The sequence below is a fragment of the Bubalus bubalis genome, chromosome 6, assembly GCF_019923935.1.
Source record: "Bubalus bubalis isolate 160015118507 breed Murrah chromosome 6, NDDB_SH_1, whole genome shotgun sequence".
NCBI lineage: Eukaryota > Metazoa > Chordata > Mammalia > Artiodactyla > Bovidae > Bubalus > Bubalus bubalis.
Window position 1 is genome coordinate 98,113,129 of NC_059162.1, and position 26,940 is coordinate 98,140,068.

Genomic DNA, 26,940 nt, shown 5'->3' on the forward strand with positions numbered 1-26,940 from the left:
GTTGGGCTGGTCATTCTCTCTCCAGGCCCCAGCTTCCTTAGCGGTAATGACCCTCCCTGCCCTGCCCATGTCGCAGACTCAGGGTGGCGTTGGATTAGATGAAAGCGTGGTATTCCCATCACAGTCCCCACCAGGACTGCTGTCTTGCCTAATGCCTGTCACCTGACAAGACCTCGGCAGGCAGGTGTGGGACAGGAGCAGCCTCTTGTCACTGAGGGCCCAGGGAGGAAAGGGGCTGGGTTCTGACCCCACCTCTGCTGCCCACCTCACTTGTTGAGATACCCCTATAGGGGGCACCTGTGCCCTGAGCGGCTGCAGCCCCCTGACCTTCAAAGACCCTCCTTTCTCAATGTAGGTTCTTGGCATTGGGGCTCACTTTGTCATTGGGTTATATTCAATTCATCTACAGACCGCAGGCGGCTTTGGCGAGCAGCCTGAGCACAGGGAGCTCCTCTGGAAGCCCACACCCTGGCAAGGAGCAGCTCAGACAGAGGCCCTGGTGAAGCAGGCTCACGCCTCTGGCCTCTGTGAGCTCAGCCACTAAAGGGCACCATTCGCCGACTATTCTTTCTTCTTTGTTGCTCCTCTGAACTGAGTCCGTGTGTCCCCTCAAAGGCTGCAGCTGCTGCTGGCCAAGTGGCCTGAGTGCGCCTTCCACTCACAACCACCCTCTTCCGAGCAGAAGGTGGGTGGAAGGGGCGTGACAAACTCCTCCTGTGTGCACGGCCCCTCCCTCCCTGGCTGTGGGGGCCAAATCAGAGAATAAGAGACCCCCATCTGGCCTGGGGGAGGGATTTTCAACTCAGGGGCCTGTTTGGCAGATAAAGTTTGGAAGCCTTCAGAGTTCCAGGGGACCAGCCAGTAAGGGGGAAAGTGCCACCCCATTGCGGTAGGAACACAGCGGGTGGGAGCTGAGCCTCGGAGGGAGCATCTGCCCTTAGGGGCACCTGCTGTGAGACACAAGCCTGTGAGGAAGGGCTCACCCTCCCCGAGTTAACACGCAAAAACTGAGGCTCCTGGCCGAGTCCCTGGCCTGAGGTCCGAGCCTATCTGAGCTCCTGGGACTCCACCTCCTGAAGCCCCAGTGCCCCAGCTCTCCTGACCAAGCCCCGAAGTGGCATCTTTGGGGTAGCTGACCCAAGGTAGAGATGGCCCCAGCTTGAGTAAATTGTTTATTTAAATTCCTCCTATTGAAAAAGGAGGGGACAACTCTATGGGCCAAAGTGCTGATGGCTGCCCACCTACTGGGGCCTCAGCTCCCGTTCTGCGCTGTTGGGATGATTCCTCCCTCAGAGGCCCCTTCTCCATCCACCCTGTGTCTCCTCTGGGCTATGAGAGGCCTTGACCTCCCCATCACAGGCAGGTCAGGTGCCTCAGGAATCTGCAGAGAGGGAAATGCTTCTTCCAGGCTCCGAACCCTCCAGGAGTGCCCTCAGCCATTTCCACGTCGCTGTGTTTCTTGTTGCGACAATTTAAGGGCCATGTGTGCAGAGCAGGGAGGCCAAGGGACTTGCCACAGGCCACATAGAGGAGGTGACATGGGCATTTGAAGCCAAGGTTTTCACTGCAGAGCGTGTGTGGATGCTCTAACTACGCCTGCTGATTTGAGAAATCAGGCAACCCACTTGCAGACTTCCCTGATCCGTTCATAATTCCAGAGTCCCTAGCTAGTAGGTTGAGGAATTCACTGGCTACCTCCCCGCATCACATGCCTTCCAGTTCTCAGACGTCAGCAGCTGACTTTGGGGAGCCTGCTGGGATACATGGTGTTAAAGGGGAATAAGAAGCCCGGGTGGCACCCTGGACAGCCCCACCGCCTTCCTCCCCACCCAAGAGTCACCCACTCATCCTGCCTGGTTTTGCATGGAGCTTGGACCCATGAAACATCCCTTTAACCAAGACAGTGTCTCTGCACTCTTTGTGTTTTAACAACATGGTCCCTTCTCACTTAACATGAACATCTCAGACCCTCTTTTACTTATTCAAAATAAATATATATTTTGAAATAAATGACAGATGTCAAATACATTCTATATCATGAGTTAAATAGATTTTAAATTATATATCATGAGTTCAACCACAAACAAAAAGCAGTGGTAAAATTAAGACTGGCTTTTCATCTGGGAAGACAGACATTTCTCCATCAACCATAGTTATGTCTGTGGGCTCAGCGCCGGCCACCCTTCTGCCCTGACCCAGGTGTGAGAGACAGAGCCCACTGGAGGCCACCTGAAGCCAGGTGGGCTGCGTGACTCTCTAAGTATGTGCAAGCTTTCACCCAACCCCCAGCAAGAGTCCGACAGTGCAGTCAGCCCACTGAGAATCCCAGCTGGTGGGTTATGAGGTTGTTCACCGCGTTCTGCCACCTGCAGGGCACTGAGCATAGTCTAAGGGGCACGCAGACATCCTCTCTGTTCTCTTGGAGCCTCAGACCTCTCCCCATGGAACAGACAAGAAAACAAGGCCCATTGCCACACAGCAAGTCAGAGCTGGAGGCAGAATGCGAACTAGGTTCCTGACTCCCAGCCCAAGGGCCCACCTCAGAGAGTGGGCTTCCCTTGAAGGGGTGGCACTACATGCCGGGAACTCAGCAGCTTCTTCCCATTCCATTCCCCTAGAGGGTTCCCTGAGCCCGTAGGGAGTCCTTTAGTAGTGGCTGAGGGGCTAGGTGCTTCCTGGGAGGAGAGACAGCACTCCCAGAAATGAGAGCCTTCCTAGGCACCTGCTCCATACCAGGCCGGGTGTTCCCACCCTTGTACAGCTCAGCATCCAGTCCCAGAGAGCCAGGAATTCTTCAGTGGAAACCCATAAGGAATAGATGCTCAATCCAGGTGGGGTCAGCCAGGTAGAGGCGTGGCAGGAGAACTGTCCCTGCAAAGGTCAGAACTTAAGCAAAAGTGTGGAGGACTGAAAGAGACTGGTGTCTGAGCGACTCATGAGTAGTTAGTCCCCTCTTCAGAACCATAATTTGGGTGAGTGGGAGGTGCGTCTAAGGAAGGCAGTGTCAGGTATGTGCATCAGGGTCCGTGGGGAGCCACAGGGGCTTGGGAGTGAGGCAGTGTGATTGGACTCGTGCTGTGGGAAGGTCACTCCAGGGCCTGGGCTAGGAATGGACTATGGTTTTCCTTTTCTGAGACTCACTTTCTACCTTTCCAAGACAGCTATTGTGGGAACTTGTAAGAACCTAGGTTTGGAAGTACTTTGGAAATTACCAGTGGCGTCAACCTGTATTCTTGCTCATGTGTTTTTGAAACCAAGACGCCTAGTCCTGCTCTGCCCATAGCCCACTCTGTGATCTTGGAAAAGGTGCCCTCTTCTCTGAGCCCTAGACCCGCCGTGGGAAAAATTGGGCTGGCTGTCTGTCTCCCTCATGGCGCCTTGTTCTGAGGTGAGTACCCAGCAGGTCCGGGGCCTGAGCTGGCCAGGCTGGCCTCCTCCCATGGACAACCATGTGTATGCGTGTGGGGTGGGGTGCTCTCTGGATTTGTGTGGTGTGAGCTGAGCTACCGGGCCTTTTACAGACTGTTTATGACGTGCTGTTGCGGTAACTGCCCACGATTAGCCACTCTGCGGGCAATGCCGGGGCCTGGGGACGATGGAACAGAGTAGACGGGGAGAAATTATTAAAGGTTCGGGAGCCTCAAATGTCGTTCCAGCCCTCTTAGTGTCAGAGACCCCTCTGCCACACAGCCCTTTGCTGTCATCCTTGCTTCCAGCAAGTTTGAGGGGGGAGCAGATAGGACGTGGACTTTGGACATGAGTTTTGGATATGAGTTTAAGTGCCACGTCCCCTACCTACTAGGTGAGCTGTATGCCTGGGTGAGTGGCTGCATTTCTTTGGGCCTCAGTTTCCTCACCTGTGAAATGGGGAGACAATCCTGTCCACACATAGGATCCTGTAATGACTGAGATCATGAACTAGAGAGCATATCGCCCCCCAGCCCCCACCAGTGGGGATGGTCAGTAGGTTCAGTCTAGGACTGAATTTGCAGAATGTTGAGGGAGAGCTAATAACCCTTATCACTAGAGGCCCCCCCACCAGCCCTGCCTCTGTGGTGTTGGCAGGATTTAGACCTAACAGATCTGTGTTGCCTAAGGAGGCCGCCTGCCTGGGCAGATGGACAGAAGGAGCGAGGGAAGAGGACCAAGAATGACCAGTCCTGGAACCCTGTTTCTCCCAGTTACAGCAGACCCTGTGGGCAAGCCTCTTCCTCATGGTCCTTGACCAGGGTCCTCTCCTAAGCCCTGTGCCGGCTGATTTCCTGTGTGTCACTGACCCTCATAGTGACCCTGGGAGTCAGTTTAACAGCCTCCACTTTACAGATGAGGAAATGCAGGCACAGGAAGGACGAGAGAGTTGCCAGTAACCTTCCCGGGGCCAGCAGCAGGAACCAGGCCCCAGGACAGGACTTACCCACCCGGGGGCCAGCCCAGGGAGCTGCCCGCATGACACTAGCCACCCTCCCAAGAGGGAGCAGTGTGCTGTTTCGTTCAGCTCTGGGGAGCCCTTCTGTAAGTGGGGTGACTCATGGAGCCCCTCCGATCTCACCCTTTACATGGCTTCCCAGAGGAAGAAATTCTGAACAGGAACTCAGCAGCTTTGGTTCTAGGCCTCCATCCAACCCAGTGAAAACCCAGAGGATTCGGCTAGAGGGAAGACCTTCACTGGTCTCTGCAGCTTTGATGCTGCTTCAGCTGGGCTGGAGGCCTCACCCGTCACACTGTTCTCTCCTCCCAGACCAGCAGCACCCCTGCTCCCTCTGTACCAGCAAACACACACCCAAGAACCAAGCATGCCCACCAGAGGCCTGTCCTCCCTGAAGCCCTAGGTTTTAGTGAGCCCCCTGTCACAAGAGGAATGCAAGCAGAGGCCCATGATCCGGGTCAGGGAGGTCAGGCAGGGCATCTGAGGCCTCTCCCTATAGTCCAAAATCTCCTGCCCCAGGCAGTGACCCTGACCTTACCCTACTGAGGCAGCAAACATTCCCACTTGGAATTGAAGTCAGAGATGAGATTTTCAGTGCCTTTAGTCCAAGAAAGAGTCGTGTCCTATTCTTTTGCAACCCCATGGACTGTAACCCGCCAAGCTCCTCTGTCCATGGGATTTCCTGGGCAAGAATACTGGAGTGGGTTGCCATTTCCTTCTTCAAGGGATCTTCCTAAACCAGGGATGGAACTCACATCTCCTGCATTGCAGGTGGATTCTTTACCACCGAGCTACCTGGGAAGCCCGATGATCACAAGCATGCCTGCTATTTAAATTCCATGTGCCTCAATTTCCTTATCTTAAAATGGTGGTAATAATAGCACCCATCTCATAAGGTGGTTAAGGAAATTAAAAGAATTAAACAAAAAGTGTGGTATGTACATTATCTCTAACTTTCACAGCAATCCTGCAAGAAAGATGTCCCCATTTTACAGATGAGGAAATGCCCTGGAGAGATCCAGGCACCTGCCCAAGGTCACTGAGTGAGTAGGAGTTTGTCCTACTTCTACAGTAGGGTGAATGTCCCCTCCCTGCATCCTTGACTGCGATGAGTATGTCAGTGGGAGGTGTACCAGAAGGGGTCTATTAGAGCCGAAGATAGCTGAGCTGAGGTCCTCATGTTTCACTTTGCCTGAGCAGTGGCCTTGTTCTGGGATCATAGATCCCCAGAGCAGAGAGATTTTATCCCAGGGCAAGCCCACAGGTGTGTAGGGGGCAGGAAGAGCATAGCAGGTGAGTCGGGCCTAGGGTCAAGCAGGATCTCCCCTGAGGAGTGTGTGTGCCTGACCGTGTGTGTGTGTGACTGTGTGTGACTGTGTCTGTGAGAGACAGTATGAATGTGTGTCTGACTGTGTGTGTATGTGAGACAGTGAGTATGAATGTGTGTATGATTGTGTTTAAGTGTGTAGGTGTGTGTTGTGACCATGTGTCTGAGACTGTGACAATGAGTGTGTGTATAATTAAGTGTGACTGTGTGTGTGTCTGTGTCTATGTCTGGGGACCTGTGTACATGTAGGTGTGTCTACGGGAGAATTTGTGCAGGATTTCCTGGTGTGTTGTGGAGTATGTATGTGAGTGGGAATGTACACACACACACACGTGTGTGTGTGTGTGTGTGCTCGCATGAGCACGTCTCTGTGTGAAGGTCTGAGAGAGACCAGATTGCCCCGCGCTGGGGTTGGGCAGTGAGGTTAATGACATTTTCGGGTAAGCTGAGAGTTAATCGGCAGCACCTCACTTTTCCAACCTATGTAGAATGTCTTCTTCCTCAAATGTCTGCTTCTGGATGAGATGCTGACAGCCTGGAGGGTGTACAGAGCAAGTGCCTGGGTTGGGGGGTCTGCAGTTCATGCTGGCCAGAGGAGATAAGTGCCTGGGTTGGGGGGTCTGCAGTTCATGCTGGCCCAGAGGAGACAGGATCTCGAGCTGGGCGTCTCCATGGAGGAGGTGGGTTGCATGCGCGCGGGGTGTTTGCTGCCTCAAATCTCTGCGGCCTTCCCCAGGTCACAGAGCACAGACTGGTTCTAGGGGCCGGCAGGCTGGACTGAGATGGTGGGCAGGGTCTGGTTCAGTGGGAAAAGCACTTTCTAGAAGTTGTAGTGGCCTGGGATGGGGTACAGCTGCTCAAGAACCCCTAGTCTTCCCCAGAGGCATGGTACCCACCCCACCTCGTGCCTGCCAGACATTGACACTGCAAGGATCCCCAAGCCGGGGAGACAGGCGGGGTCCTTCCAGTTCTGAGAGTCAGAGCCATGGTTCCTGCTCCCAGAGCCGAGTCCTCTGCACAATCAGGTTCCCACGGGTCCCCCACGACTCCTCCAACAGCCCTGGGCTTTCTTCTTTCGCCTTTCCAGAGGAGGACAGGGATGATGACTCAGAGAGGTGACCTGATTTGCCGTAACTCAAACCCAGAGCGTCCTCCCCTGCCAGCCTCTGGAGGCTCCGCAGCACAGCCTCACACAGAACGGCACTTGCCGGGAGCCTCCCGACTCCCTTACTGCCTGCGATTAGCAATTAGCACCGTCGTGTGAAAGGGTTGCCCTGGATCTTCTCACACACTGACCCCTGTCAGCGGAGGGGGAGAACCTGGGCTTATCTGGGGACCTCCTGCAGGAGAAAAGGAGGGATGGGGAAGAGAGGCCAGACGAGGCACCACAAGCACCCGGAGCAAGGAAAGAGCACGCCCTGTGTGACCTTGACAATGTGTTTGCCCTCCCTGAGCCTTAGTTTTGTTGTTTTTTCAAACTGAAATATTCATTATTCTAGGATTGACAAGAGACTTGAGATTTTATAAAGTGTGTACATGTACAAATTTCTCAGTACCTGATAAATGGTATCCATTGACTGCTGTTATTCTCATGCCAGGAGGGAGGGCAGGATGGCTGGAAGCAAGGTGGGATCCACTGCTGCTGGCCTTGCCAAGGGCTTCTGGTCCTCCTTTCTTACACAGGCTCTTTCCTGGTGAGCTTGCAGTGGGCCAGGCCCTCCCTGGTTGACCAGGGAGCAGAAGGATCCACCAGCACATCCTGAGGTCTCCTGCATTGTGTGACCTTGGACAGACCCCTGCTCCTCTCTGAGCAGTTGTGTGTGATGGTATGTGAGCCCCACTTTCCCTTCTCCCCAGCACTGGCACCCTGCTGCTGAAGGGATGGAGGCTTGGGGCACTGGGCTTGCAATGGAGGTCCCGGGAATGGTCACTGGTATTAAAAAGCCACCAGGTTTAATTATTCATTCACATGCCGAACATATACTGAGTGTTTTACCTTCTAGTGGGAGGGAATGTGATAAGTGAGTGACTAGCATCGTGTGTTAGAAAGTGGCGAATGAGTGCTTACGAAGTGGAGGTGGGGAGAGGGGTGGGGACCACACAGAGGTTGGGGTCAGCGTGGACCTCACAGAGAAAAGGAGGCCTAATGGACAAGGCGTCAGCCCCTGGTGTTCCTTCCTGGGCATTCCCAGGGCCCTTTGCTCTCTTCTGTAAGATTTTGCCCCAGTGTCTGCCGGCTGCTTTACGGAGAATAGCAGCTATGTCCGGTTCCATCTGTGCTTCTTCAGAGCCCAGCCAGGGCTCAGCCCACATAGGGGTTCAGAATCCTGTACCTACAGGACTGATCCACACAGGTTTGGAGCAGCAACCTTGAACCTGGGGTCTGAGGGGCTTCTTGCCCTTGTTTCCCCAAGTAGGAGATCCTTCCTGGCACCACCCACCCTCAGAGGGACTATCAGCCCAACTGGCCCCAGACCCTACTCAAACACAGCCAGGGGCGACAGACCCTGCTGTGTTCATCGCCCTGCGCCGCGTCCACGCCAGGCCTAGAATTCCGTCTGCTGCCAAATTCCAGGGCTGGAAATAATGAGGCAAATTGTCCCTCACCACTGATTGACTTTCAAGTTGCTCTGCTAAACTGGGTGCAGTTGAAGTTTTAGCAAGTCTCCCAGGGACCTCAGGCGGCTTCGGTTTCAACCTTGTAAAGAACTGTTAAGATCCAATCAAAATAAATAAAATCAGGTCCAGGAAAGCGATGTGTTTGTGACTGCAAACGAAACACTCAGGATATTCATGCCGAAGCCCAGCACCCTGCTTTCCGCGGGAATTCCTTACCCCAGACTGGCATGGACCCATGATCTCACTAGCTTGTGCTCTCAGAGGCTTGGGGCTGTCGTGGGCCTCCTGCCCCTGTGCGACGAGAGGAAAGTGCGTGCCAGTGTGAGCACAGACACCGTGACTCCATGAATCCATGACCCAGCTGCCGCAGGGGAGACCCCAGCCCTGAGTGACTGCAGGACATTTACTGGCCTGCCACGCGCTAGCCCTGCAGCAGCGTGAAGGGCATGGGGAAACACAAGCCCCAGGAACACACGGTCACTGCAGAATCAGTAATACCAAGCCGTGAGTTGCCAGCACCATAGAACACAAGTGAACTGCTGAGGTCTCAGGGCTTCGGGACCACAGAGGGACAAGTAGACCGTGCGAAATCTCGAGCTCTGAGAATCACCAAGCAGGATAGCCCCAAGGAGCCCCTTCCAAATGCTCTCAGCCCACCTCTTGCTCCTCTGGACATGCTGGTAAAGCAAATAATGGCCAGGACAAGGTTGAAGAAAGACGTGCTCTCTTAAGATTTCTGTGGTGCTCCAGTGGCTAAGACTCCATGCTCCCAATGCAGGGAATCCAAGTTCGATCCCTGGTCAGGAAACTTAGATCCTACACACCATAACTGTGAGTTCTTGTGCCGCAGTTGAAATATCCCACGTGCCGCAACTAAAACCCAGAGCAGACAAATAAAATAAATAAATACTCAAAAAAAAGAAGAAACGCTCTCCCCATCGTCCCTCTGAGGGGGCAGCTTCCTGCTCAGCCAACCATCCCCTCACTGGTTCCTCTTGACCTTAGTGATATCCTCTGTCAGTGTTTCAGCTGGAATTTTTGATCATACCCTGAAAGAAAAATCAAAAATAGTTGAGAGAAAAATCCTATGTAATGCCAAGAGCCACCTCCCCAGTTCTGAGGTTCAGAGGAACCAGCAGGGAAGCCATCACCAGGCTTTTCTGTAGGTAGACATGAGCTGCAAAAGCATAGCCCAGGCTCCCCTGTTAGGGATGGAGAAGCAAGTCCCCAGCACGGGGGAGGTCATCAGGGTCACTCTGGGGAGCCGATCAGAGGTGGGTGGGGAAGCCAGGCTTCCTGAGGTCCCCACTTCCCCTCACCACTGCCCAGTCCTTCCTAGGGCCCCATTCTTCATTGCCTGGTTGGCGCCCTGTGTCCACTCGCCAGGCTTCACCCAGTCCAAGCTAGGGGTCAGGTGGGGCCTCCATCTGCCCCACCAGTGCCAGACCCAGTGAGCCGTCCTTCCTGGTTTGGCTGCCCCCCGCGCTCGGCTTGCTGAAAGGCCCCCTTGTGTGGCGGCCGCACCTCCTGGCCGCAGCGCATGGCCCCGTTCTCTTGCCTCATAAACGGCTAATTTGTTACATATTTTCTGACGCTGTAAATGGGAGAACAAAGACCTTTTCTCTCTCATATTTTTGTTCAATTATGTTTGTGGGGGAACCTGATCCCCTTCAAAGGGGGGCCGGGGAGCTGGGGGGAAGCCTCCCAGGCTTACTGACCGCCCAGGCCTGTTCCTGATGTTGGAGCCTGGGTGCGGCTGAGGGAGAGGGCGGTGAGGGGCCCGCTTCATGTCCAGTAAAGGGATTGGAACCTCATCTCCAGAACAGATGCCAGTCTCAGAAGCAGGTTGGCTCCTCCAGCAGGAGACAAAGCTTTCAGGAGGCAGACATCAGGACTGTAGAAGGAATGCCCTTTCCATGGTCCACATCTCGGCCCTGCGATAGCCTTGCCTGCAGGCAGAGACAAGCCTCTGCCACTGCACAGACAAGCCTGGACCTGCAGCGTGTCCCTGGGAAGATGTGGCAGGCGCCTGGGCTGAACCGACTTTGAAAAGAAACCCTGCAGCTGAGAAGCCCTGGGCTGCACAATTTCTGAGGCCCCTCAGTAAACCCCGAGGCTCTGGTCCACATTTGGGCTTTTGCCCAGCTCTGGCTCCATGTCTGCATTCTCTGCATGCTCCATCTTTTTTACAAAAGTATACTTACTATGTTTTTTTTTTCTAGATCAACTTTTATTATTTATTCCTAATTTTATTGGATTGTGACTAGACATAGAAACCTGTAAAATATCAACTTTTGAACAATCAATAGGATTTTCTTTTTTTTTTTAAGTAGTTTTTATTGGCGTATAGTTGCTTTACAATGTTGGGTTTAGTTTCTGCTGTAAAGCAAAGTGAATTAGCTATATGTTTACATATATCCCCTCTCTCCTGGGTCTTGTTCCCATTTAGGTCACCACAGAGCATTCACACTTACTGGTTTTGAACACTACTCTCCCCAGTCAGGAGCCAGGAGGCAGGGCAGACGTGGCCTCTGAAGGTTGTTCCTGGAGATCTTTCCAACAGTGGGCATTCCAGTCTGTCCTTCCATCCTTCCCTTTAATGGTGTGGCTGCCAGTGGTAGGCCTAAGACTAGGTATGAGGATGTGAGGATGAGCGTAGCAGACACGGTCCCCACCCCTGTCGTGTCTCCACAGCAATAAGCAGATAAGCAATAAGCAATAAGATTGGCCTGTGGCTAAAATGGCCAGATTGTCTTGATTCATCCACTGCTTTCTGGTTGTAGGACCTCAGGCAAATCGCTTAGCAACTCTGTGCCTCCTTTGTGTCATCCGTAAAATGTGATAAAAATGGTAACTACTTCAGAGGGTTGTTGGGAGCTTAAATGAAAGAACTTTGTACAGTGTCAGGCATTGAACAAATGGTTAATCAAAGGAAGTCAAAAGTATGCTTCCCTGGTGGCTCAGATGGTAAAGAATCTGCGTGTAATGCAGGAGACCTGGGTTTGATCCCTGGGTTGGGAAGATCCCTTGGAGAAGGGACTGGCCACCCATTCCAATACTCTTGCCTGGAGAATCTCATGGACGGAGGAGCCTGGCAGGCTACAGTCCATGGGGTAGCAGAGTAGGATGTGACTGAGTGACTAACACATTCACTTCCAAGCAGACATTAAATGATTATATATGTCAATATATGAAGGCAGACTATTATGAGCATACTGAAGAAAGATGCCGGGTATAGCAGAGACTTGAATGGGGACCCTGAACTGATCTGGGCATCAGGGAAGATGTTTTCAGGAGGTGATGCTTAAACCACTAACAAATATAAATAGGAGTTAATGGGGCAAAAAAGAGAGCAGAGATGGGAATGGCACGCATGACAGAAGGACCAGCGTGTGCAAAGGGGCTGAGGTGGGAACAAAAGAACACATTCAAATAAAACCTGTCAAGGCAGCATGCTGAAAACACAGAGCAAGGAGGGCAGGAAGCGTGGTAAATCTGAGGAGGCAGGCAGGGCCTGCCAAGCAGAGCTGAGAGGCGTGTTGAATAAGTTCATGGTTATTCCTCGAGCAGAGCAGAGCCATGAGGATTTAAGCCCAGGAGTGCCCTGGCCTCATTTATGTTTTTTAAAGATCATGACCATACATAGCATCCCCTTTCCTGTTAGACCCAATGAGCATGCATCAGGTTAGGGATACTCAGGGTACCACGAACAGTCCAGACCCTGAGGCTCGAGCTCAAGGTCTTCCTGTGCAGTGCCCTCTGACAGCAAATGGAAGTAAAACTAAAAGAAGAGAGTGAAGGGGAATGAGGGTGCAGACCCAAACATGGTAGGGGCCAGACCACAGAGAACCTCAGCGGGCCAGCCTGACTGACCACGGAGAATGGTTGATGGGACCCCTTGGTGTCAGCAAGGAGCAAAACTAAATCACATTTATTTGAGTCTTTCTGGGTCTCCTGCACAGCACCTGGCCTAGATGGGATGTTTGTTGTTTGATACATGGGTGAACGTAAGTCTGTGGTTAGGCTTTTAATGGTGTGGATAGTACACAGGACAGTCCATGCTCCTGTCCGGAATCTCTCAGCTGTCTATCTATCTCTGTCTCCATCTCTTTCACACACACGTGCACACGCATATCCTTACAGAACCCACAGACTCTTAGAGCCCCAGACCCTGCAAGGCAAAAAGAAACTCTGGTCCTTTGCTGCCCTTCTCAATTGCAGAAGCACCCAAAAGAGAAGACAAACAAAGACTGGAGTTGAAGGGATTCCTTCTTAGAGGTGGTAAGCTTCCAGATGGGGCAGGAAGGGTGTGAGTGTAGACAGGTGGGAGCCAGCAAGAACCCCTGCCCCTGATCTGGCAGGGCCCAGGCAACAGATCCAGGCTAGGCAGTGGACTATGCCAGCCTGGGCCTGAGGCCCCAAGAGAAGGTTACAGCTAAGGAACTGCCCACGGTGGACTGGCCCTTTACCTAGCACTTTCCTATTCCCATCAGCTCACACTCGGCCTGCCCTCCCAAGTCTGACCTGCGCAGAAGGAGGCCTTGGACAGCCCTGAGTATTTCCTGTCTGCAGGGTAAGCAGATCTCTGCTCTTGTAGAATATGTCTGACTTCTCTGTATTCTTTTCCCAAGACCCAAGGCTCGGATTTCAGCTTCACATTCTTTTGCCTGGGTCTAAAAAACATTTTCCTTTTCTGTGGTGGGGAGAAGAAAAGGATAAGGGGGCCTAGGACACCCGAGCTGCCCAAGTAAAGCCTCATTCCTGTCTTAGTTTTCATCCTTCTGATTGCTGTGTGGCCCTGGGCACCTTCCTGCCCTCTCTGGGCCACAACGTCCTCTTTTGACAATGAGATCCCATGGAGGAACTAAGGATCCTCCCCCACCTGACATTCTCTTGGTAGAGCCAGAGTCCCCCGCTGTCTTGCTGCCAAGAAGTGCCCCCTGTGACTAAACCAGCGAAAAGCGGGAGAATTGGGGACAGTATTTTAGTTTTGTCTGTGAGGCCAGGTTCTATGCAGCTGTCACCTTTGATGTACTCTTGCAAGATTGTTAATCCCCTGGGCCGTCAAGGCTGCAAGTCCCATGCCAGTCCCACGCTGTCTTCTTTCCTTCTTGCCATTCTGAGCCTGCTCCTCTTCATCCAACTACTTCCCCAAGTGTGACTAAGGCTTCCTGAAATGGAAGAGAAGGTAAGGACCCGGCCCCAAATTTGGGACAGGGGAGAGGTACCAGTGGTAAGCAAGGGGAGAGACTCCAGGCCCTAAGTTGTAGGCTGCTAGATCATCCAAGCCAGGAAGGCATTGGAATTCTAGCCTGCCTTCATTTCCTCGGTTCATCCCCAAAGCCCCCCGGCCCGGGTGGGGCCTTCTCACCTCTCCCAGCCCGAAGAGGTCTAAGACTGTCTCCTTCCCATGGCCTGGGCTCCTCAGATCCTTTCTCAGTGAAGCAGCCAGAGGGCAGCTTCTAAATTAAAAATCTGAGTGGTCGTTCCCTGCTTTATAACTTCCAGGGCTTCCTGTGGTCCTTCAGATAAAGTCTGAGTTTCAGATCTCATCCCGTCTCCCTGCTCTGGTCCCGGCTCATGCCCTTCACCAGCCACACATGCTATACTCAGCCCAGGAGATCATCGGCACTCCCCTGAACTTGCCAGCCTCACCTAGCCTTTGCATGGACATTGACACTGCCTGGAATTCCTCTTCTTTCTCCTCTGTGTGGCAGATGTGTGCTCCTACCACGAAGCACCTCTTCTATGAGTCCCGTGTGCGGTCCTCCCCTGGCTGGATGAGCACCCCCACCCCACCTTCCAGCTGGGCTCCCACAGCACTGTGTCCATCCCTGTGCCCAGCTTCACGAGTGACATTAGGGTTGCAAGCCTTCCTTGGGTACCTCCAGCCTTACTCTACCCCATCCTTGACCCTGAGCTCCTTGAGGATAGAAATGGTGCTGATATGGTTCCATGGCCCCATCACCAGGCCTGGTACAAATCCATAGTGATCATTGAGGGTTGAATAGGAATCAATCCATTTACATTGGCTCCTCCCTTCCCCCTGTACCCAGAGCCACCCCACTGCTCCTAAGGGAGCAGAAGCTTCTTAAAATGCCCTAAAGAACAGTAATGTTTTCCAAGGTTTTTAGGGTGCTAGCTCCCTAGACAGGGAGAACGAATATTATTCTCCCCACTTGGCAGATGGTCAGCTGAGACCTGGAGAGGAAAAGGGTCTGGCCCATGTTCTTACGGCAGTACACCGCCCAAAGAATGGCAACTTCACACAGCCTGAATGTACCAGGACCCAGATTTGAGTCAGGGTCAGAGCCCTGCCCCTTCTGCTGCTCTGTGTGGTTGGTCTCTGAACACTTGTAGCCTGTGACTTAGTGGAGAAACGATTTCACTCATCAGCACCGAGTGCTCACGGAGCCAGCCCCCCACCTCCCACCCCAGGCCACCTGGAACTGCCCACCCCAAACCCGTCCTCCCTGGCCGCTGCCCAGGCCCAAGGCAGAACAGAGGTCCCCTCCCTGCTGGCGGGCCCCGGAGGCTCCCCCCGTCCTTGCAAATTGGTAATTGCTGTGTGGTCAGACCAGAAGGAATTAGACAAGCCCTCTAGGAATTTCATACTGATTTTGCAAATGAAAATGGAGACTTGCCTTTTGAAGTCTAGGCAGCTGTGTCAGCAGGCAGGTCTGAGACAGCAGGAAAAATAAAAATGACATGCTGCCAACCAATGGATGCAGCTGCTTCACAATAATAATTATGATGGTGGTAACCATGGCCACCGCAAACTGATTGCCTGCCGCATAGGCCGTTGTCCCTCTAAGGGTCTCAATCTGCCCATCTGTGGTTCCCCACCCATTTTTTCCTCCACAGGTGACCAGCCCACTGTCTGAACATCCAGCAGGGAAGGGCTGGGTGGAATGCAGAGCCCTTGGCCTGAGACTAAAGGCTTTTCACCACTGTGTCCCCTCCTGGCCTAACTCTTGACATGTCTTAAAACATGTCATGCATTTCCCAGCCCCTCTACCTTGAATACACTTTTCTCCAAACCCTACTTATCCTGGACAGTCCAGCTTAAAGCCTGATTCCTTCACCAACTCCCAGGGTGCATCACAAACCCTCTCTGAGACCCAAAGGTCCCTGTTTTCTTTTTATCAGTAACTTATCCCTGTGTTTTATAATTACCTGTTTCTCTGTCCACCTCCTCCACCACTTTGAAGTTCCTCAAAAGTTTATAACTGAAAATAGGCAGCCCTAGAGGATCCTGATACATTTGTATTTTTTCCCTCCATTCATGGTGTGTATTCAACTTAGGAGATCTGAAGTAGTTACTGGGGAGCAAAAATAGTTCGTGACAGGCAGTCAATGCTGGGGTCAGGGAGTGCTGAGCCTAGGCACAGCCGAGGCTGAGGTCACTGGGGTCATGTAACCCTAACAGTGGGGTTGCATGTGATGTTACTTATTTCTCTGTGCCTTGGTTTCCCCGTCTGTAAAATGGAGTCAATAATGTTGGCCTCACAGGACTGTTACAAAGAATAAATGAACTTTCTTATGTCAAGTGCCTAGAACCATAGACAGTTTAAGTCATAAGATAGTGGAGTGTCACTGTCCTAAAACGTTGGCTTCATAGAACATGGCAGGCAGAGCTGGATACTCCCACACCCTCGTGTTTCAGAGGGAAACCCTGTGACCAGAAAGTGGGCCAACGCCTACTCTGGGTTCAGAGCCTGTAGCAACAGAATCTAGGTCTTTAGCCTCCCTTGGGCTTACTTGTGCCTAAAACCAGAAACCAAGGGACCCCTCTGTCGTCCCCTAGAGCAGACTCCCATGCACACTCCCTTCCTGAAGACCCCAAGGCTCCAGGCCTGTCCCCACCGCCCACCCCAGCCTGATCCGCAGCCTAGCTATCAGCCTCCCTACCAGCAGAATGCTAATCTCCTCCTGTGGGTGGCTCCGGATTTATGAGCATTTCCTGGCATGACTTGAAGGACAGAAGAGGAATGCTGGGATCTTGAAGGGTGGTCTTTGGGTGGAGAAATGAGGCATTCAGAGAAAAGAAGGAAAGAAAGCGAGGGTGAGTCAGCCTCCGCGGCCGGCCCAGGAAAGCACAGAGAGCCCGCCAGCCCACACTGCAGGGCAGACAGAGGATGTGGCCGCTCCACCGAGGTCTAACCGGTGGGCGTCCACAGAGCGGAGAACGCCTGCACTAGAAGACAAGTCCAAGTTCTTGGGTTGTGGCTGGGGTTGGGGACAGGGTATGTATGGGGAGGGGAGGAAGGAGCGTGCTCAGCACTTCCACCTTCATCTTCAGCCTCATCTCCTTGCTTCACGCCGTCTCCCCAGATCCCATGCAGCTACCTCTGCTCGGCCTCTCTGGGAGTTTCCATTCCCCTCGGGGAAAGCCAGAGGCCTTCAGGGCCCACAGACCCCACAGGATGTGCTCCCCACCTTTCTGCCCATGTGCTGGGAATCCCCTTGCCTCTCCAGATCAACCCTCTGCTCTGCATGCTCTGAGCCCGGAGCTGACACTTGGCCTGTCTTATCCTGGTTTCAATAAGAAGCATAGGCAGAGGATGAACTGGCAGGAGGGGAGGAAAGTTGGGATATTTCTTGCCGCCACCCACTTCCTCCTTCCTACCAGCCACCATGGTCCAGACTATGGAACAACAGCAGTCGTCCCCTTTGACGGCTGTGGCTCTGGCTGGTTTCAGGTCTCTGACCCCCGCTTTCCCATTAAGGCTCAAGGGCAGGAAAACTTCCCATTGCTGCTGTTCCTCAGTGCTCCACCATCCCCGGTCCACACCTCTGTGGATATTCCCATCATCCAATGCTCTTCAGTTACCCAGTCAGTTGAACTTACTTCATTGGAGCTCACTTCACTGGCAGTGCACCATGTTTTCTGTGGGGTCTCTGCCTGAGACAGATCTCATCGACTAGCTCCCCCTTGCCCACTCCTGTCCAGCCATGCTGGCCTCTTCCTGTTCCTCACACCCATCAGTCTCATTTCTGCCTCAGGGCCTTTGTACTTGTTCTTCCCTCTGCCCAGAAAACCCTTCCATCTCTCAGATACTCCCATGACCTGATAGTCCCCTCCTCTCCTTCAGACCTCTTCTCAAATGTCACTTCTCATTGTGCCTTTCCTGGGCATCTCATGTAAAATGTCATCCCCCAACACACAAACACATACACATACACATACACACACACTATCTTCCTTGCCTTATTTTCTTGTTAGCTACATTCACTCCCTAACACAGATATTTTGCTAGTTGTTCTTGTATATTGTCAGCTTCCTGCTACTGGAATGAAAGTTCCATTAGGACAAGGATCTCTATTTGCTCTTTACTGTTGTCCCTCCAGGGTGTGGAACAGTATCTGGTACTTAAGTGCGCAATAAATATTTATTCAGTGAATGTGTGAATGGGTCCTTTTTGCAGGTGGGTAAACCAAGGCCCAGGGAAGGAAAATGACTTACTCAGGGCTTTATAGTGGAGATTCAGATGACGATGGGAGCTCTGGTCCTATCTGGCAGCCCAGAGCCAGTCCCCGGCTCCAGAAAGCCTTGTGTTTATTTGGAGGCCTGCTGCTCAGTGGCACAGTGTCAGGAGACAGGATTCTGTGCTGGGGGCCAGGGGACTCAATGTACTGAGAAGGAAGCAGGGAAGTTGTCAGCGCTGCTTTGGTCCTGCCGATGGAGCAAGGAGAATAAATAAATAAATCTCAGTTAGAGTCGGGCAAGCTCTAACCTTTGAGGAAATCTCCCCCAGGCTGGAGAAACCTTCCTGCAAGGCAGAGCTGCCCTTCACCCCAACCCACATCGGTGCTGACAGACACGTGGCCCAGGGTCCAGGGGCTCAGCTGCCACCTCTGTGCCCTAGGGGTATGGGGTCCCAGCAGGGAGCTGCTCAGGGTGGGGTCCTGGGATGAGTGGTCCAGCTTTTCATGCATGCATCCATTCACTCTTTCTACAAGTATTTCTCAAGCATCTACTATGTAAGCGTCAGGCTGTGTGCGCTTTGCTGGGGAAATAGCCAAGACCAAGAAAGGCGATTTGCCTGCCCTTGGAGCATTCACCACCGAGCAGGAAGAATGAGCGTTAAATAGCAATGACAGGACTTCCCTGGTGGCACAAAGAATCCGCCTGCCAATGCAGGGGACACAGGTTCAATCCCTGGTCTGGAAAGATTCCACAGGCCGCAGAGCACACTGCACAGGCCTGTGCACACTGAGCCTGTGTGCACAACTGCTGAGCCTGTGCTCTAGAGCCCAAGAGCCACAACTGCTGAAGCCTGCATACTCTAAGGCCTGCGAACCACAGCTAATGAGCCCCTGCGCTGCAACTACTAAAATCCGTGCCCCCTAGAGTGAGCAGGCCACAACTACTGAGCCCATGCTGCATACTGAAGCCCATGTACCTAGAGCCTGCTCTCTACACAGAGACCACCGCACTGAGAAGTCCACGTGCTGCAACTAGCGAGTAGCCCCCACTCTCTGCATCTAGAGAAAGCCCGCACACAGCAATGAAGACCCAGTGCAGCCAAAAATTAATAAACAAACTAAAAAAAAAAGCAATGAAGTAGGGGGAGTGCAATGGTTCAGAAAGTGCCAGTGCTTCGGGGGCACTAAGCAGGGAACTCACCCGGCCCTGCCCAGGACAGTCCTCCTGAGACAGGAGCCTCTGCAACCAAGTGAAAGGGGACTGGAAGCTGCTGGGTGAAAGAGGGTTCCAGGCAGAAGCGGGAGCAAGGGGCAGGCCCTGAGGCTGAGAAGAAGAGTTCAGCATGAGAGAGGAGTCGAGTAAGTTTCCATCAGGGGGGGCAAAGAGCAGAAACAGAGCAGGAGGCCACGTTCCAGGTGGGGTTCCTGGGCCAGGTGACCTCTTTCCTCTCCTCATGTGCCAGCTCTGAGCGGGCCCCATGGCTGAGGTCCTAGCAGACCTCTTCCTTCCCAGCTGACTGCTCAGAACTTGGGCCTCACAGGCTGGTCCCTACTCGTCTGTCTAGTTAGCTGGAAGCAGCCTGGGAGTCAGGTCCAGGACCTGTCAGCCGGAGCTGAGTTTGATTACCAGCTCCAGTTCTTCGGTGTGAGACCTCAGGCTAGTGCTTTCACCAGCCTCAAGGCCTCGGCTTCTTCAAGTGTCGTATGGGAATAACAATCCATTCTCTGGAAGGATTATGGTGTAGGATAGTTTCTCAACATCCTTATCGCGGCCCATGGAACCCGTCATGCCAATCAATTTCAATCAAGTTGGCAAAATTAACCATCACAAGTTCCCCCCTTGTCAAGTTGGCATTCATACAGTATCTCCTTAAAAGGGTACCTAATCTCCAAATAAATAATAACAAAGCCTCATTTATCCTAACATGATACAACAATTCTACATACAACCAAAGCACACTCATGCCTTCTCCCAAAGAGGATGCAAAATCTTTGCGTGGAAGTTATTTACTCTTCTTGATGTACCTTAACTTGAATTGATACTTAAAGTTCTTGAGTTAACAATATTTAACCACAAAGTCAACATGTCTTCTGTTACCATGATGGGAGAGAAGAAAAGAAAAAGAAGAGAGAGAAGAAAACAAAGACTTTATACACACACACACATTCTTAACAAATTAATGAAATACTCCAGGACAGTCCTTGTTTCTGGAACTGGTCATGTGGTCGAAGCTGGCATTTATAACTGCCTTCATCTGTTAGCACCACCGCTACCCATTCCCTTTGCCTTCTGCAAGCTTCTCAGCTGGTCGTGGTTCTTCACCTGGTGGGATGACCCAAACCTTCATTCCTGGAGGGTCTGGGCCATTAGACGTCCTGCCTGCATTGGGTCATTGTCGTTTCCCATCAACATTAGTTACCCACAGGGCCTGGATGCCCTAAGGGATCTCCTGCCCGGGGGACATGCTCATCCTCACCTCTGTTGTGGAAAAGCAGTCCGATTCCCCCGGTCCTCAGGACCAGTCCCCCAGCCCACACAGTAACTCCCTTCTTTGCCTGTTGATTAAGACGCACGAGGAGCCCAAAGTGACAGGGGGCAGTGGGTCTGAACTTTCAGTTAAATGGAACCATTGTTGTGTCTTTAACTCACTAAATATTAACATTCTGCCAGTTATTTTATTTTTCTCCTTTTCTTCCCCAGCAGAGAAAGCAGGATTTAGGTCTGTTTTGTCCCTGACTAAATCCCCCGACCTAGAACAGTGTGTGGCCCATGCTAGCTGCTCCGTCAGCACCACTGAGTGGGCTGGGGCCTTGGCTGTGATTTCCCTGTGCTTCGGGGTGCGTGAGAAGTGGCAGCCCCAGCCTGAGAGCCAGGCCTGTGTCAAACACCTTCCTAACAAAGCGGGTCCTTCCTTCTCTTCACCATGACGCTGCAGGGCCAACAAGTGAACACAGGTGGTGGTGTTCACCCTTCCAGCCCCTCTAGGACTGTTTACTAGACTAATCTGCAACAATAAACCTGTCCCCACCCTCCTGGCGCCTGCCTCCCTCCCTCCATCTGAAGCCCGTGTTTGAAGATGTGTTTAAATTCCGGGCCTGCGCTCAGCAGACGCTGTGGACCAGCTCGCAGCCTGCAGGCACCACTGAGGGGGGTGCTGGGACCCTCGGGGCTCTTGGTGGCCAGGCCTCCATACCCGGCAATCCAAGGGAGTGAGGTGGCTCTTGCCTTCACCCCATGTTTGTTATTTCATGTCAAAGGCTTATCATAAACATTATCCTAGAGTTGGCCACCAGGGCTACAGGCGAGGAGGGTTTGTTATTCTAAAGTGGCCGGGAGCAGAAGGCATCGAAGCCTGGGAGTCTGAGCTGGGCCAGGCCTGGGGATTCGGGATGAATGACAAGGAAGCAGGAAGCAGGGCAGGGCACTGATTCATGCCCGTGCGCTGGGCCTTGTAGGCCCCACTTACCAACTATGCTCCATGGTAATGGCCAGTGAGGTGTTATCTGCCTCTAAAAGGAGCTCCCTGTGGGTGGTAACCAAGTCCAATTAATCCAACCATCCCAGATGCCTGCAGAAAATCAGAAAGTAAATGCTTGTTGAATGACCCAATGAGTGTAGCTTCCCTATGTCTGTTGGAAGTGCCAGGATTGTTCATGAAGAAGCACGTATTACTTTGAAGCCCTGGTTGTGGGAACCTGTGGGAGCCAGACAAAAGTAAATTTCATAGCCCACATCTGTGCTTTACAAGACAAGCGACCTTGTGTCCCCTTCCCCTCTGCTTCTTTGGTTTCCCATCTGTGAATAAGGACTGCCCTGCTAGCTCTTCCCCAGGGAGAGCAGGGGGAAGCCCCAAGGGCAGTGGTGCATTGAGGTGACGGGGTCCAGGGCTGGGCCCCAGTGCATCTGCCATGCCTTCTCCAGCTTTGTCACCTTCAGAGTTACTCGCTATCTCTTTGCTTCATTTTTTTTTCCAGTCTATTAAATGGAGTTAATACTAGACCTGTCTCAGAATTGTTGTAAAGGTTAGATAAGTTAATATGGGCTTAGAGGGTTCCTGACACATGATAAGTGCTCAATAAATGTACTTATCCAGTGATAAATAGATGAGGACCGAGTTTCAAATTGCAGAGGATTGGGTACAAGACAGGGAATGGTGGGGAAAGGTCATGCATGGGATTCGGGTCAGCATCCTACTCTCTGAAGTAGTTCTTGACTGTCTGCTCTTCAGCTGTGACCAAAGAGGCAGGCTCCCCACCCACCCCAAGCTCTCCGTCTAGACAGGGAACAGGGAATTACCTGAAATGGACACTTCAGTGGGATAAGTGCCAAGACCAAGGGGAGCTCGGGGGTCTGTGGTGGGGGTTGAGGGGAGTCTGGAATGACAGGCTTGGGTTTCAGCCCCAGTCTCATCACTCCTCAACTGTGCCACCCTAGGGGTGCTTCTTGAATGGTCTGATTGCAGTGATTTATCTCTAATATGTTAATAACAAATGCTCCCTGCCTGTTTCTGGTAGTTTTTCAAGGCTCTGAAAGAAAATGGATCTGGCAAGGTACATGGGATGAATGTGGACTGTGCCAGTAGCCACCTGGAAATCCAGCCCCGGACATGGTCCGGGGCGCAGCAAAGGGTCCTCAGTTGGGGGTTGAGGAATAGTGAGCCCACTGTGCCCCCAGCTCACCGTGTGGCCTTGGGCAAGCTTCACCCTGCCTGCTCTGCACCCCTGTCCTTTCTCCTCTTCCATATGAAGAGGGCATAGGAAGCGATCAGTGGTTTTCAAACGAGGCTCCAGGGCACCTGCGGGTTCCACAGAGAAGCACTAGGTGCTTGTCACAGGGGTCACTGAGCCAGTGAGACTTCAGGCAGCCACTAGCCTGCTTCCTTTACATCAATCAGGGAATTTTCATTCCTATCCACTGCACATTTTGAGTTCCGGGCAAGGTTTCTTTGGAAAACAAGAACAATAGGAAAGGATTCCATGGCTACAAAAGGTTTGAGAAACCACTGGACCCTAAGGGACCTTCCAGCTCCAATCCAGGAATATTTAGGCCTAACTCTTTTCTTCCAAGTTGTATTTGACAAGCATTTATTCCACACTTACTACATGCCAGGACTGTTCTCAGCACCCTACAGACTGTGATGTGCTTCATTCACTAGAACGCCTCCCAGCTCCACGAAGGCCACATGTCTGCAGAAGTGACTCCGTGTGTCGAAAAGGGTCCGGGGGGCCATTTCCCCCCCAGCCAGGTCTTCTGAGCACCTGAGCCGATGACCTCAGCACAGGCCAGGCGGTGCCGGCGCTGAGAATCAGGGGCAGGTGTGCGCAGCACAGGGTGTGGCCACAGGAAGTCTGTATGTCCCAGCCCCCCAGAGGAGCAGCGCGCTCCAGCCCGACATGGACGCTTTCGTCCCAGGCATGTGCTGGGCGGGAGGAAGTGCCTGTTGCTTTAGCGATGTCCGGGCCAACAGGGCCACTGCCTCCTGTGATCCATCCCCAGCCACCCAGCCGCCATCGACACCCCACACCAGGTGGCTGCAGATCAGATTTCAAGGGGAACAGCCAGAACCTGGAGGCCCGGAGAAGGCCCAGAGGTAGGCTGGTGGGGCCTGACCTCATCTCCAGCTGGCTTATTAGAGGGAGTAGCCTGTGCTGTCAAGCTCCGTGCACCCCAGCTCCCCTGCCCCGCTGGAAACAAAAGCAAGAGGGGATGGGCAGAGGTGATCTCACAAGCACAAGCTTGGTCCCGTTGCCCAAGACAGTATTTTCCCCAGACTTTGTGTACTTATGGCCTGAGTTTTCTGTTCAGATTAGGTGTTCTGGAAGCACGTGGTGGCCGCGTGCCCCCAGTGCGGATGGAATGCCAGAGTTCTAGGGGCTAGTGTGAAGGATTTACGGAGCAACCTTGAATGATGAATTGACCACAGCAGGTGTCAAAGTGCTAAAGAAAGGATGGGTGACACCTTCCCTTTACCAGACACAGTGTTGAGTGCTGCCGATGCAAAAATACATAAGATGTAATTCCTATCTTCAAGTGGCTCATAACCTCAGTGGGGAGAGAGGTAGTGAAATAGTAGTTACAATCCGATGTTCACACGCTGCTGGAGGAAGCAGGGTGGGCCGCTCATCTCTCAGCACAGCTGTGCTGTGAAGCCTTCGCTCAGATGTCTGGGCCCAGCTGCAGGCAGGAGGGCTCAGCTGGGCTCACTTGCTTGCCTGGGAGCTGGCTGGCCAGACCAAGACGACCTTAATGGGACAACAATGGAAGCAGTTGGTCTCTGCCCTGCGTGCCTCTCTCCCTCCAGCAGGCCAGTGTGGACTGTTCTCAAAACAATGTGGGCATGTGCGAGGCAGCGGCAGCAGGGCGTGCGTAATGTTTTCTCCATTCGTCTATGGAGGCTTGTGATGCTGGCCTCCATCTGTCACGTAGCAAGTCCAGAGTCAGAATGTGAGCGAGCTACCGAGGTCGCTGGCCAGGTGTATGTATATTGTTGTTGTTCAGTTGCCCGGTCGTGTCTGACTCTGCGACCCCATGGACAGCAGCACACCAGGCTTCCCTGTCCCTCACCATCTCCTGGAGTTTGCCCAACTTCATGTTCATTGCGTCAGTGATGCCATCCAGCCATCTCATCCTCTGACACCCTCTTCTCCTTCTTGACACCCTCAATCTTTCCCAGCATCAGGTACTTTAACAATGAGTCATCTGTTCACATCAGATGACCAAATACTAGAGCTTCAGCTTCAGCATCAGTCCTTCCAGTGAATACTCAGGGTTGATTTCCCTTAAGATTGACTGGTTTGATCTCCTTGCTGTCCAGGGGACTGTCAGGAGTCTTCTCCAGCACCACAGTTGGAAGGCATCAATTCTTTGGCATTCTGCCTTCTTTACAGTCCAGCTCTCACAACCAAACATGCCCACTATATGTATATAGGGAGAGGTTAAGATTTGAAGCCATGACTGTGTCATTCTACCACGCAGGGAGACTATGAGAGCTTTAGGGGGAGGCCTTCACCCAGCCCCCAAGTGGTCAGAGAATCTTCATGGAGGAGACATCTAAGCAGAGCCTGAAAGATCAAGTCTGGATCTATAAGTAGTAGAGAGTAGAGGTGGAAGGTTTCTCATACTCAGGGAACAGCATGTACGAAGCACAGAGTCAGAACATTGCTAAGTAGCTGAGCATTGGGAGACACAGGGCTGGAAATAAGGTCATTGACCACAGCAGGGGCCAAGTCATTGCCATGCATGCTCCAGTGAAAAGCTAGGCTTTTATCTTCAGGGCAGGAGGCATCCATGAAAACTTTGAGCAAAAAAAGAGAAAACTAAAGTCAATCAGATTTGTGTTTTTAAAAGATAGCTGTGGCAGAAGAATATGGTATAAATGGAAAGGGAGGGGGTTCTGCAAAAAAGCATGGGTTGCAGTGAGAGATGCCTGGGCCTGAATCAACATGGACCAAGAGGCTGGGGTGGACCCTGTTTCCAGACAGGATGAGCTGGGCCTGTGCCCTGCCAGGTAGACTGGAGCTGAAAAAACAACAAAGACAGGAGGCCTGAGATTACCTCCTGATGCTTTACACAGGATTTGCAATTGTTTTTCCCTCTCATTGTGTTCAATAACCCGCTTTATGGTCAAGCTACTCCCTTTTGTTGACCAAAGGAGTCTGGGTGCACAGATATGTGGAGCTGGCTCTAGTCCCAGCCATACAGAATTGGGCATGCCCCTTCCCCTCCTGAGCCTCAATTTCCCCACCTAAAATGAGACATTTTAGATCATCTCTCAGGGCCTTACGCCTTGGCAGACCTTGTTCCTTTAGAGCCATGGGGCTCAAAGGCCAGAAGCCATAAGACTGCTAAAGAAGTTCCCAGGAAGCCTGTTAGAAATGCACAGCCTGGCTGTAACTCCAAGTGATCCTGATGCCATCCGGTCTGGCTGGGCACAGCTGTGCCCCCAGGGCCTGGCATGGTGGCCCAGAGCACAGAGGGCCTGGAGGAAACACGTGCTGAGTGGCAACACGGATCTGACTCAGGTCCCGGCTCCTAAGCCCTCTGCCCGGTTTAAGGATGGCTCCTGAAATAGGTAGCATTTGGGTTGGGCCTTGATATCTAATGAGCTTTCTGGTTTCTGGTTCATTTGTTTGTTTTGCTGTGTTTGGGGTGCTTTTTGATTCCAAAATGAGTTTGTGCTTCTTCTAGAACTTTTCTAAGCACAGAAGAAAAGAGTCAGGAAAAAACTCGCCCATCGCTCCAAAACCCTGATGCAACTAGAATTCCCTTTGCCACCTTCTTCGCCAAGTCGATGCCCAGAGCAGGAGTGGGGACCAGTGAGGGCAAAGGGCTGGGACGGGAGCAGGCCGAGTGTGGTGAGAGGCCAGGGAGTGAAGAGCGAAGGCCGTGGAGCATTCGAGCAGCACCAGCTCACGTCAGGCCCCCCTCATTCTCACACACCCTGTTTCAGGCCTGTGGCCCCAAAGTCCAGCGGGTGGAGGGCCCTCCCTTGAGGGATCGGGGACTCAGCCAGGGGCCGTGAGTGCAGCGCTGACTCCTGTCCTCCTCTGCTCAGGTGCTGTTCGCCCTGAACCAGACTCTGCTGCAGCACGAGAGCGTGCGGGCTGGGAGCCTGCAGGCGCCCTACACCACCGAGGACCTCATCAAGCACTACAACTGTGGGGACCTCAACGCCGTCATCTTCAACCACGACACCTCCCAGGTGAGGCTCCTCTCCCCGGGCCCAGGCAGCTTCCAGGGCGCCAGTATAACCAAGGCTTCTAGGAAGGCGTTTATTAGACACCTACTGTGTGCCAGATGCAGCTGGTAAGCAGGAGCTGTTGGCATCCCTGCTACAGATGGGAAACTGAGGCTCAGGGAGGGGAAGACACTTGCTCAAGGCCACACCGCTTAGTTGTTATGTTGTCAAGAGCCCCGCTTGAGCCTGGTGTGTGTGGCTCTGGAACCTAGACCCTGGAAGCTTACCCTGTAAAGATAGGGAACCCTCACCCAGGCTCCATGCAGCACCTGGGGAGATTAAAGTCCAGGGAAGGGAAAGCTCACAGGTGCTCAGAGCTTGGGCTTGAGTCCAGTCCTGGGCGCTCTGCCTTGATTCGAGTCCTAGAGCAAAGATTAACCCCAGGCTGGCCAGACGGTAGG

At 52.7% G+C, this 26,940-nt stretch overlaps 1 protein-coding gene across 2 annotated transcripts in view; it reads left to right on the forward strand.

Moving 5' to 3' along the window:
• TRABD2B (TraB domain containing 2B) overlaps positions 1 to 26,940 on the forward strand; it is a 222,547-nt gene that overhangs the window by 157,930 nt on the left and 37,677 nt on the right. For both annotated transcript variants that reach the window (XM_006065080.4, XM_045166163.1), the window contains exon 3: positions 26,357 to 26,503. In XM_006065080.4, coding sequence (XP_006065142.3) covers positions 26,357 to 26,503 — 147 coding nt within the window. The remainder of the gene's footprint in view (positions 1 to 26,356; positions 26,504 to 26,940) is intronic.